The sequence below is a fragment of the Myxocyprinus asiaticus genome, chromosome 18 (genome assembly GCF_019703515.2).
Source record: "Myxocyprinus asiaticus isolate MX2 ecotype Aquarium Trade chromosome 18, UBuf_Myxa_2, whole genome shotgun sequence".
NCBI classification, from domain to species: domain Eukaryota; kingdom Metazoa; phylum Chordata; class Actinopteri; order Cypriniformes; family Catostomidae; genus Myxocyprinus; species Myxocyprinus asiaticus.
Window position 1 is genome coordinate 29699227 of NC_059361.1, and position 13274 is coordinate 29712500.

The 13274-nt window shown below is 37.0% G+C and overlaps 1 protein-coding gene across 1 annotated transcript; it reads left to right on the forward strand.

The window, feature by feature from the left end:
- The first annotated feature begins 3028 nt into the window (after positions 1 to 3028).
- LOC127456383 (transmembrane protein 263) lies at positions 3029 to 7453 on the forward strand. The gene is made up of 3 exons (XM_051724837.1): positions 3029 to 3289; positions 4430 to 4500; positions 5779 to 7453. Exons 2-3 carry the CDS (start codon positions 4437 to 4439, stop codon positions 6075 to 6077), a joined length of 363 nt encoding a protein of 120 aa, XP_051580797.1. The 5' UTR covers positions 3029 to 3289; positions 4430 to 4436; the 3' UTR covers positions 6078 to 7453.
- The last annotated feature ends 5821 nt before the right edge of the window (positions 7454 to 13274 follow it).

Consider the following 13274-nt stretch of genomic DNA (forward strand, 5'->3'; position numbering starts at 1 on the left):
GGACCAGATGGGCTAGCCTTCGCCAGTGGGCTAGCCTACGCTCCTCACGCACATCAATGAGCCTTGGGCGCCCATGACCCTATCGCAGATTCACCGGTTAAGGGCTCTCTGACGGCGCGTCTTCCTCCAGTCCCGGGTTTCAGCACTAGTGTGGCAGACATGCCTCTTGTTCGGTAGGGAAAGGAGGATGGAGACAGACAGTCAGACAGACACAGACACACACACACACAGCTCCTCCTTTATCTCTCTCCTGCTGATTGAGCAACTCAGTGCCAGGCGTGCATCCTCACTGCCCGGCCATGCCCTCCTCTTCAGGCTAGGCTCCTTGGAGATGAGCAAAATCTGCGCAGCACCGATCACCGGTGATCACCCGAGGTGCATGCCGGTTAGAAATGTGTCTGAGTGTGGTCTGACTTGCTCTGATGTCATGCTGGTAGGCTATGCCAAAAAACTCTTGCAACAGTGAGGCGGCGGTGTCAGGCGGCGCAGTCCGGCGCAGTTGCTCTTCCCGGACTGCGCTGTGTCAAGGCATGATGGGAAAGGACTTGCTGACGACACGCCTTAATGCTGACTGACTTAAACAAATGTGATGCTTTGTTCTTTTTTTAAATGTTTGATCTTTTTAACTGTCATATCATGTTTGTATGTGTATAATTATGTGTGAATATTCCCAACACTCTGACAGTGCGATCTCTGTAAGGGATATGTGATTGTTATCATCTTTCTGAAATACCACAAATACATGTCTTTATTAAATAAAAAAATGATGAAAATACACGTCTATGGTAGAAATTAAATAACGTTTACGTTGAGTGTCTTTTTCGTTATATTTATTTTCAATATAAAGCAACAGAATTTAAATTATATCCACTTTATCAGAAACAGCGTATGAGCGTGAATCACGCGATATCCGCCTTTGATCTCGTAGCGGCTGATCCACTACGAGAAGTGAGAACTGTCCGACTTGACAGCACTTATTTCACTCCCCAGACTGCAGCCGCCTACTCTCGTCTACTTTCAAGGCAAGGCGTTTGGCATCTCAAACGAGCCTAATACAACACTTGTTTACATGCTAACAATCCACACAGATGTTCTTTTCATTCGAACCTGGGTCATTCCTGCAATATGGTGCCTTTTCGGCTTTGAACATTTTAAAAAATGAATCAAACTTTTATAAGTATCGTTATGTTTCATCATCATTAAAGTGATAGGCTATGTTAAAGACTTTATAGACTAAGTCATACAGGTACTGTTACTTCTGGATAAATGGGCAGGTCAGGGTGGCTATTCAGGAGGTAAAATTAGCCACTACATGGTCTGTGAATGATATCTAGCTAACACTTTTGTAAAATTATATTTATGATATTTTTGATAATATAAATATATAGACATTTTTAAATTACATATATTCTCCTTATATCTTCCCAAAACAGAGTGCACGTTATGCTTTACCACTTGTGACACCACAAAATAAAGGAAAACATAAAAAAGAGTTTTGCATTTTGCTGAATGGCTGATGTCACCTCCAATTTGTGACATCATTTTATAACACAGATCTTCAATTAAAGGTCACAGTATCATAACAGGATGGAAAATAAGTTAAAGGACACAAAAAACTCTTATCAGTGTTAAATTACACATTTACCACAAATGAATACATGTTTGTGAGAGAATGTAATCCTAAATACTTAATTGTATTGTATTTGTGTGTGTGTGTGTGTGTGTGTGTGTGTGTGTGTGTGTGTGTGTGTGTGTGTGTTAAAGATGCTTAAAGGGTTAGTTCACACAAAAATGAAAAATTTCTCATAATTTACTCACTTTCATGCCATCCCAGATGTGTGACTTTCTTTTTTCTGCAGAACACAAATGAAGATTTTTAGAAGAATATCTCATTGTAGTTCCACATAATGCCAATGAATGGTGATCAGCATTTTAAAGCTCCAAAAAGCACAGACAGTCATACTAAAAGTAATCCATATGATTTAAGTGGCTTAATATATGTCTTCTGAAGTGATGCAATCACTTTGGGTGAGAAACAGATCAATATTTCAATAATTTTGTACTATAAATCTCCACTTTGAAAGTGATAGTGAAAGTGGTGATTTGTAGTAAAAAAATGACTTAAATATTTATCTTTTTCTCACCCACACCTATCATATCACTTCTGAAGACATAGATTTGACCACTGGAGTCTTATGGATTAATTTTATGCTGCCCATATGTGATATTTGGAGCTTGAAAGGTCTGGTCACCATTCACTTGCATTGTATGGACCGGCAGAGCTGAGATATTCTTCTAAAAATATTTGTGTTCAGCAGAAAAAAGAAAGTCACACATTTGAGATGGAACGAGAGTGAGTAAATGAATAATTTTTGGGTGAACTCTCCCTTTAAAGTGCAGCTCTGGGGACATAAAGAAATGACACTAGTTCAATAAGTTAAAATTATAACAATTATTTCAATTTAGAATTTTAGGTCCAGAGCAGAGTGCAACCTTATAACCACACTTTTTTCTTTTTAGAGCCTATTAAAATGCAATCTGTTGAAATTAAACATGATAAAAAATAATAGGCACCACATTGTAGGAATGACCCCACCTACTGGAGTTACTGCACTTTTAATTTCTATAAATAAAAATAATATATAGAGTAAGATCTCTATCAAATTCTCCATTGACAGAAACACTGTGAGGTCTTGCCCTAATAATAATTTATGCATGGGGACTTGACCTAATTTGCATGAAGCAATCATGTATGTGCTCACATTAAATGTGTAATGACTTAAATTTTCACTTTATGTTTTGCTGTCCGTCCTCAAGAGTTTTTCTTTTAATGCTAAGGACATTGATCCATTTTCATTATCAGGTGTCAGTCAGTCAATGAAAGCCCAAAACCACTGACAAACAGTAAGAATACACAGATGGACTGACAGAGTACAGATACACCATTTATTTTCAGTATTCTACTCAGATTTGAGCCAAGTATAGTGAAGTCATTACTATAAACTATAAAACGTCACTTCCTCTCCAATGTGTCCACAGTGGTACATGGTTAAAAACGGCAAACTCGGACGCCACGTATACATTATGCAAAAATAGGTCTTTAAAAGTAAAGTCTTGTCTGGTCGCGAAATCTTAGTTGTTGTTGTTTTTTTAGTAATTTTAGCGTGTGTCTTTTAAAGTCGCCAGAAGAAAACAGCACATTTCTTTTGCTTTGAAACAAACAAGGGGTGGGAACAGAAGTTTCCAACTTCGTCTGCAGAAGTTGAGCGCAAAGTTAACTTCTAACACAGTACGTACAAAACGTTTTCCTTTTGTATGTTATTCGGAGGGTTGTTGATATTTATTGTAATCATATTGTGTGATGTATTAGAACATTCTCGACATTATCGTCGTCATAATGGTTGCCTTGTCTAATAATGCATATCTTACCTAACGTCATGTAACTGTCGAATGATGAGAGCTGCCTCACTTTTCTCAACTTTTCTTCAAAGCCAGATCTTTTTTTGTCTCTCTCAAAGATTTAAATGTAAATCAGTTATTTTTTAACGCGTTTTCCCGCATAGGGATTTTTTTATTTCTCTATATTTCCTGCAAAGTATCTGTAGCCTATTGTTTTGTTTTTCAAATAAAGCTTAATATTAATGTTAATGAACAAAATAACAACGCACGTTTATTCACAGATTATGACTCACTCTTATTGTAATGAAAAGACTTTTAGCACCTCAAGCGCCACGTCAGTTTCTGCACTAGTACAGAAACAGCAAAGGCTTAGCAGGCAGTCGCCTCAGGCCAAACTTAATGTTAGAATGATACACTTTTGCTATTGTTACGTCATAAAGCGGTCTCAAGACCGTGATGGCGGAACACTCTTTTCCACGAGTTAAAAGATTGCTTACGTGTACACGTAAGCTGTATTTTATCTTTACTGTCCTCAGTTAATATCCTTTTATATATGACATCAGGACAATCCAACCAATTTAACAAATTACAACCTCTGTTGTAAATATCATTTAATGGGAATATTTTATAATATTTTTAAATGTCACCAATGTCCAAATGGGTTGCTAATGAAGTTTAGGATTATAATTCATATTAAAACATGGTAATGATTTCAGACCAATAGTTATATTGTTTCTTCAAATTATTAAGAAACCTGGTATGAACGATTCCAAATTTGTTTTAGTGTAGTCTAGTCTGCCTGTGTGTTTTTTGCAATGTTGACAGGGTGTTGCAGGTTACATTCTGTTTAAAGTGTTTAAACTGGTCCGCCTTGTTCTATGTAGATGCTGGTTGGTTTGAAGCCTACATTTAGTCCCAACCTTTCACCTTGTTCTCAGTGACTGGTTCCATCCAGTCTCTCGATTCTTGGAATTAAGTACATTTTCTTCTGTTGAATTTTTTTTATTTTTTATTTTTTTCTCCACAATAGAGTAAACATGAGTGAAGCAGACCAGCAACGGGATGAGATGCCTGCATACCTGCAGGATGAGCCTCCCACAGGTATTGCAAGTTATGGTGATATTTTAGTGTGAGAGTGACTTGCCACAACTATTCCTTCTTGCTACAACCAAGCTTATTAAGAACTCTTTAATCTCTTTAATCTTGCACTCAGTCATGCGAAACACACAATTTTATACAGCTGTCTTTTGTTCATCTTCATGCCAGAGAAGGATAACACTCTGTGCCACAAAAAAAAAAAAAAAAAAACTGTCTCTAGTACACTTCCCTACTCTTTTTCTGGTTGTACTCCTCATACTTGGATAGATCGGGTTAAAATAATTGTGTATTGTAATGTACCGTGGTCACTTAAACTGCGTTTAAATCAAACCAAGTGGCATGGCAGTAGCACACTTCAAGCAAAAATTGTTTTTTTTAAATTAAACCAAAGTATTTGGACAGTTTCTGGTGGTCAAATTTAGCAGGATATGTCTATAATTAATGCACCTGTATGAATAACTGTATAATAACTGCCTTGGGACCAGTTGGTTAAAAAGTGAAGTTAGTTCTGAGAAAATGTCTTGCATCTTTTGTTTGCAGATGCTGCATGGTTTGATATTCCTTTTGATATTGAATAACTAGTGATAGACCAATAAATATTATCAGCCTAGCTGATTAATTGGCTGATATTTGGCCTGACTGAGATTAACGGCATCAAGTGATAATTTTGCAAATTTGCTAGAATCTACAGATGGCTTTGTCACTGGATAGTGTACATTTTCTATTTCCAAATATTTAAGAGAATTATGAGTACAGAATTATGTAACATGAGTATTTATTTAAATTCATGAATTTTGTGTTATCTTGTTTCCTTAATTGACATCATAAATGATGTTATTTATATCGGCTATCTGGAATCTTTCTCTATAGATATTGGTATTGGAATTGTCCATTATGCAAACCCATATCTGTCGACCACTAATTCCAAGGCTGTGACATTCAGACATTTGTAAGAGTGGCTTAAATGTCAAAATAGTCTTTGGGGCCACTGTATTATGTACATTGTACCCAAAAATATGAAATAATTTTTAAATCATGGATATTGTCCATCAGGCTTCTATTACCGTACACTCTAATTGTTCACCTCACTGGAAAGACTCAATTTAATTAAAGTATTTTAAATGATTCATTTAATTATTTTTTTTAATTAGAATGTGGCAAGTATTTTTACATGTTTGGATGTGTTAATGACTGCAACTTTTTAACAGTTTGGAGAGTTTTTAGAAAGCTGTTTCATTACCTTATCTGATGATAATATCTCTCTCATTGTGTTTCCTGTAGATACCAATAAAGACCATCCCCAGCCCCAGCCTGGCATGTTCTCCAGGGTGGCTGGTGGTCTGTTCAGTGTCACAAAGGGTGCTGTCGGGGCCACGGTGGGTGGAGTTGCCTGGGTTGGAGGGAAGAGCTTCAATCTCACAAAAACTGCGGTTACCTCGGTTGCCTCTGTGCCAGCGATGGGGGTGGGGCTTGTGAAGGGCAGCGTGTCTGCTGTGGCAGGCGGCGTGACTGCTGTCGGCTCTGCCGTTGCCAGTAAAGTTCCCATTGGTGGAGGCAAGAAGAAGGACAAGTCTGATTGAATCATGTGGCTCGGAGGCTTCTGCATTATGTCTTCTTGTTTGACTCCTAAGCGAGTCATATTGGAGTTCATGCTCCGTGTTACGAGCATATTTGGACCATATCCGTCTGCCTGACCAGACCAATAAGATGACATTCGTAAGATGGTGGGCCTTGCTCAACACAAGAACCTTTTGTCTTTGTGTGTTCTTACAGGAATATGACAATAAGTGGGCGTTGTATTCAGAGTTATGCCCAAACTGTTTATGTCTGAAGTATTACATTTTTGACAAGAGATGGGTGTGTGCGTGAATTCTAAATGTTCTGTTTCTGTTTTACTGAGCACACAAAGGCACACCATTTCAGGCTTTGCATCTGTGACAGTAGACACAAAGAATTCACAAACAGTTTACACACACCTAACAGTCAAATTGCTGCAAGCCAATCGGTGAATTAAGATGAAGATCAATCAAGTGTCCCTCGAGGTGCTGTGGGAGAAAATCACAGACTGTGGGGTGCACTACTGATGGTGGTGCTCTATCTATCTTATTGATAGTTTGTGAGATTACTTACTTAGTGCCTTTGGGGTCCACGCTGATCCATGCTGCCCTCTCCCATCATGTGAATGCTCTGTGTCCCCTTCAAAACACAGACCCTCAAACACATACATATTCGCACATTCTGGGCTGTTGTATCGGGGATTTTGTCTACTTTGATGTAGATTGTAGAACAACCCTGCTGAAAAATACACCTTAAACCTGCCTAAGATGGTTTGCTGGTCTAAGTTGGTTTAAAATAGTCTCCCAGTTTGCCCGAGCTGGTGTTCTGCTGGTGGACCAGCTGGCCTGACCAGCTAGAAAGTGCCTAATGCCCATCTAAGACCATAAATCTGAATGCTGTTAGTACTAAGGGATTTTAGGGGAAAGTGTGCATGTATGTGTGTTAGATTGACAGTCTTTATTAAAACAAGTCTGTTTTGATTACTTCATCTACAGATGTACTCCATTACCCCATTAGGTTGTCTGTACTTTTCTCTTTTCTGTGTGTCATTCCATCTTGTTTTTTCAATTTCCTTTTTGTTTCTTTTGCTGTTTTCTCTATAATGTGAAATTTGCATGGGCCAACAAAGAACCACATCCAGTGAGGTGGCAAAGTACAACACAGTATTTGTTTTTATCAAGTATTTTTCTTTTTCCTTTACCAAAGAATACGGAAGAAAAAAGTTCATTGTATTTGACGATTTTTTGTGTGTTGTTAATGTTCATATAATGGATACTTTATGGTATTCAGTGTACTCTCTCTTTTTAGTGTCAATTTATAGTTGTTTCTAGATTGGTTTGAGGCAGTCCATTTCAGTGTATAATGTGAATTCAAAGGACTTAATAAATAAATAACATCAGAGGCAACAGTGTTTTTTATCTGCTTTAGAAGGTGGAAACATTTGAATGAAATACAATGGCCCCAAAAGGTATTTGAACACTTAAACCACTTAAACTCACTTAAATACAATATGTATGAATATCATTGCATTAGATAACAAAGCATCAAACGAAGTGGCATTTGCAAACAAATTATGCTAAACTTAGTTTAGTTGATGTTTTGTTACTTAATGCAATTACATTCATATTTAGGTGTGGCTTCAGTGTCCAGATACTTTTTGGGTGAATTGTATCTCCATGAACAATGCACACAATGCATCACATGTCTTGAAATGCCCTGCATCTGGGCACTTTTTTTCTACAGAGTAAAACTTGACCAGTGTATCATGTACACTAAAGAACTTAATTAAGATATATAAAGGTATTGGTCAAAAGCACCATGTCCCTTTTTTGGTAGGAAAAGTGTTATTTCATTTTATGGGTGTCTGTTCCTAAAAGGAAGAGACAGCAGCAAAGCCTATCAGCAGTGAACAAACACTTGCAATCAAGTTTCAGTCCCAAGGTCATGCCAGGTGTCAACATCGAATGCTTGGGGAATGAGGCGACAGGGGTCTTCCCCACTCTGTCACCTCCTGGAACAAATTCATTCCTCACACTCCTGGAGCTTCTCTTTCAGTAAACACTTTAAATCAAAAGTAGACAGTGCAACTCACACTGGAGGGGCCACAATCATTGACTACAGCCCGAGCCTTTCGACAGTGGGGCAATAGAGAGTGTTCAGTTGAGTTATGAGTACATCATGAAGGGCTGTAAAGTCTTATGTTTTTGCTTTCTTACAAAAGAAAAATTATCTTTGTCTAAACAGATAGGGAAGACCAGGGCTAGTTGTCATACTTTCTGCAGTGAATATTTCTTAGGGAAAGTTTATTTTTTAAATTCAGTTTCTGTATTGGCACATAGTTTAAAGCTATATTGCCCAGGAAAAAAGAAACAGTTCACTGAACATATGGCAACTTTTTGTCACATTATAAGTTGTCATAACCTGCATTTAAATAGCATTTTATCGGCTTTTTGGCTAAATGTAAAAAGCTAAACAATAATGACATACATTACAAAAAACAATTAAAGAAATGCCAAATATTTTACAGGTAACATGCAAAAATATAAAACCATTTTTCTGAGCAATAAATATTGTAATGAATATATTTTATAAATGTACAACATTATAATATAAACAACTTGCCCCAAGATGATGTTCATGAAAAATACCCTTGTCCTGGGAACATAGTTCAACCTTTTGGTTAAAATCTTCCTTCATTTAGTTGACCTTTAACTGAATCAATGGTACTGTGTTTACTTGTTTACCCAACAGCTATAGCAAAACAAGGTAATATTGGAATTTTAGTTTGGAGTATAGAATTCATACAAATACTTGTTATTTACGAGGGTTTTGAACTAGCCAACTGCTATAGAGACCACTATTACCTAGTTACTGAAATATAGCCCTGGGACAACTCCCCGTGTGACAACTATCCTCGATCTTCCCTATGCTCCATTCCATGTAAAGATTTTAGTGTTTATCTTACTGGAACACTTGCTGGTTAAGGGGAAGCCCTGTATTTATATGTTTATAAAAATCTAATGTGCAGGCTTTGGATCAGCTCATACCTTCGATTCCACAGAGAGCTTGTGGCTATTTGCTGCTATACTCTTAAAAAATGTTAGGCCACGTCCAAACCACAAGAGCTGCGAGCTTGAGCCACCAAGCATGAATCAGTGGTGACAGTGTGCAGAGGGAGTGGATTAAACATTTACCTTCCTATTTTGCTCATTCTCTTTCCCCCACACATCTACGTACAAACAGCATGATTCACAAAGCCTTTCAGCGAATTGATAATGAGGTCTGTATGTAACTCACCATGAGCTGATGGGGCTTTACACTTCAAAGACCAAATATAAGTGGTTATAGGACGTGGTGTAAGTGCTTTCCTGGCCTGTAAATAAATAAATAAAATTGTGCTTTGGTTAAAAGAAAATGTACAATTCAGAAAGGTTTTTGTTGTGATTGTGGTCACATGTTATAACCCACCTTTTTTTGTTTTCTCTATGTGAATGCAGAATTTTGTCATTTTTCGGGCCACAAGACTTTTTATTTCCACAATTCATCTTTGCTTGTGGTAGCTAATTATTACTGTAGGCTACCTCCTGACTCGTTCATTCTCAACATCTGTAATTTTCTGTAACTGTGATCAGGATGTCTTATTATAGGCCTATTTGATAAAATGCATCTTTCTTTTTATATGTTATGCTCATGAGCTCATGATGAAAGGGGATTGCCAGAACTTTGGGCACAGAACCCTCTCAGGTTTTAAGATTGGCCTTTGACAGGTCCGGTCTCAACTCTAAACAAGAGTCGCTGACCGAAAAGGCCTGAAAGTTCCCTTCACGTTTCACTGATGCCAAAGCAATAGCAGCACAATCTTCAAAGAAAGTATGTGTAAGCTTACCGCCTCTAATGGCTGTGCCATGAGATATTCACATTTCACTGGCCATTTGTGAGGTAAGGCGTCAAAGCCTAGTAGAGCTTATGTCTTGGAGTTCCATAGGCAACTATGCATGGTGCGTGGATCAACGAGCACTATTTAGATTAGTCTAACAGTCTAAGAGACCCTGAAAAAGGAAAATTCTGATGGTGTGGCGCTAGTCTCCAGCTTTTATGCCTGCGATGACGCAAACATAGGGCGAAGCAGCAAGCGTCATCAGCAAATTGCCGTGATGGTATAGGGTTACAAGTCACCGCCCCTAGGAGGAGCTCCCACAGCATCAGATGAACAGATTATAAATTACAGCAAATGTAATCAATATGCTTAAATATTGTAATCAATATTCAAATTATATATGCATTAAAATTTCTACACTTGTTAAGAATATTTATGACATAAAAAGACGTTTAAGTCTTTAAAGCCAAAAATTCTATTTAGAAAGGCAGATAATGAATGTTAAAGGGTTACTAAAGGATTAATCACATTGTGTGTAAACTCTCGTTTATGTCATGATTGAAAGCTATGCTTAGGATCACATTTATAAGATATAAGTACTGTTAGCTACCCATTCCACAGAGATACATGATAGCCTTCAGACTCAGCACAAGGAGTTCTGAAAGATAAATTACAGTGGTAGAGCAAAACACTAAACAGGAAATTGAAGAAAGGATAATTTATTTACATGTCTGCTCTTTGATTAAAGTAGCCTAAAACAACAGGCAACAGGGAACTGATTTGTTTTTTGTTTTTCAATGTTTTTAATCATCACTGTTTTTGACTCATAGAGCAAAAACCAATCAAATAGTTTGTTTGGCTTTGATCTAAAAAATTTATATCATGTTTCTTATCAGATAGTTACTGTTGTAGAGTTATGTTTAATTGCTTCAAATAACAAGATTATACATTTTAAATGGCAGCCCTGCTTATTCATGACTTCCAACCATTTAGATTAATGTTTAATTAGATGGCAGCCTTATTGTGTGGGTTCTATGCAAGCAAACAAGTTACAGTTTTTATCTGAGATGGCAAACTACTGCATATTATTTCTTTCTTATTTTCCTTTAGTAAAATGTGTTACTAAATTTGTGTCCTCAGCAGTGATGATGTATAGGCATTGACCCCAAGCATGTCCTGTAAGACAAAACATATTTTCAAGTTTGTTCATTTAATTCCTTATATCCACAGCATGCAGATTCCACTTTTGTTTTTTGTTTTTTGTTTTTTTTAAAGCTTTCTCTATGGTGTAATTCACAGATGATTTAGTAAAAATCCTGTTGTTGTACTAGGTAATAAATGTTATTTGTAAGATAAAATGTTCCTGTTACTTTTCTGTACATTTATCTATTGATTAGAACTTTTTTTTTTATAAAACATTAGACCTTCTGTGCCTTTATGTGTCAAAAACTAGTAGTAGGTATACAAGTACCAACTTACACTGTGCTAAGTGATTGACAGGTGAAATAATAAAAAATTATTAAACAATATATTTTTATAACAAACAAATAAAAAAACAGTAAAAAAAGATGTATATCTGTTATACATACTAATAGGCCTTTACTAAATAAAGATATATTGACATATTAGCAGTTACACCTGATTAAATCTATATGAATTGTGGAAATGACCATGAGATGATCATAAAACTATATTAAAATCGATGTGACATTGCAAAATGGAATTTTTCTGCACAAAATAAAGCTGTGCCTTAATACGTTTGGTTTTTCTGTTTTCTGCAAGTGTCCATGCTTGTTGACTTCATTATCAAAGAAGAATCAGAATCAGAATGAGATTTATTGCCAAGTATGCTTACACATACAAGGAATTTGTCTTGGTGACAGAAGCTTCCAGTGCACAAACAATACAATACAGCAACTTTTAAAAAATAATTAAAATTGAATAAAAAATAGATAAATATTGAAAAGAATATATGTATATATATATATATATATATATATATATATATATATATATATATATATATATATATATATATATATATATACAGTTGTGCTCAAAAGTTTGCATACCCTTGGAGAATTGGTAATATATGTACCATTTTTAAAGAAAACACGAGTGAGCAGGCAAAACACATATCTTTTATTTCTTATGGGATTCATATTCAACTGTAAGTTATAACAGAATGGCACAATCATAAAACAAAACATGGCAACAAAGAATAAAATTAAATGACCTCTGTTCAAAAGTCTGCATACCCTTAGTTCTTAATACTGTGTATTGCCCCCTTTAGCATTAATGACAGCGTGCAGTCTTTTGTAATAGTTGTCTATGAGGCCCCAAATTCTTGCAGGTGGTATAGCTGCCCATTCGTCTTGGCAAAATGCCTCCAGGTCATACAAAGTCTTTGGTCGTTTTGCATGAACCGCAGGTTTGAGATCTCCCCAGAGTGGCTCGATGATATTTAGGTCAGGAGACTGTGATGGCCACTCCAGAACCTTCACCTTTTTCTGCTGTAACCACTGGAGGGTCAACTTGGCCTTGTGCTTTGGGTCATTGTCGTGCTGGAAAGTCCAAGTGCGTCCCATGCGGAGCTTTCATGCAGAAGAATGCAAATTGTCTGCCAGTATTTTCTGATAACATGCTGCATTCATCTTGCCATCAATTTTCACAAGATTCCCCATGCCTTTAGAGCTCACACCCCCCAAAACATCACTGCACCACCACCATGCTTCACAGTGGGGATAGTATTCTTTTCACTATAGGCCTTGTTGACCCCTCTCCAAACATAGCGCTTATGGTTGTGACCATAAAGCTCTATTTTGGTCTTGTCACTCCAAATTACAGTGTGCCAGAAGCTGTGAGGCATGTCAAGGTGTTGTCGGGCATATTGTAACCTGGCTTTTTTGTGGCATTGGTGTAGTAAAGGCTTCTTTCTTGCAACTTGACCATACAGCTCATTTCTGTTCAAGTATCGTCGTATTGTGCTCCTTGAAACAACCACACTTCTTTTTTTCCAGAGCAGCCTGTATTTCTCCTGAGGTTACCTGTGGGTTTTTCTTTGTAACCCGAACAATTCTTCTGGCAGATGTGGCTGAAATCTTTCTTGGTCTACCTGACCTTGGCTTGGTATCAAGAGTTCCCTGAATTTTCCACTTCTTAATAAGTGATTGAACAGTACTGACTGGCATTTTCAAGGCTTTGGAAATCTTTTTATATCCTTTTCCATTTTTATAAAGATCCATTACCTTGTAACGCAGGTCTTTTGACAGTTCTTTTCTGCTCCCCATGGCTCAGTATCTAGCCTGCTCAGTGCATCCACGTGAGAGCTAACAAACTCATT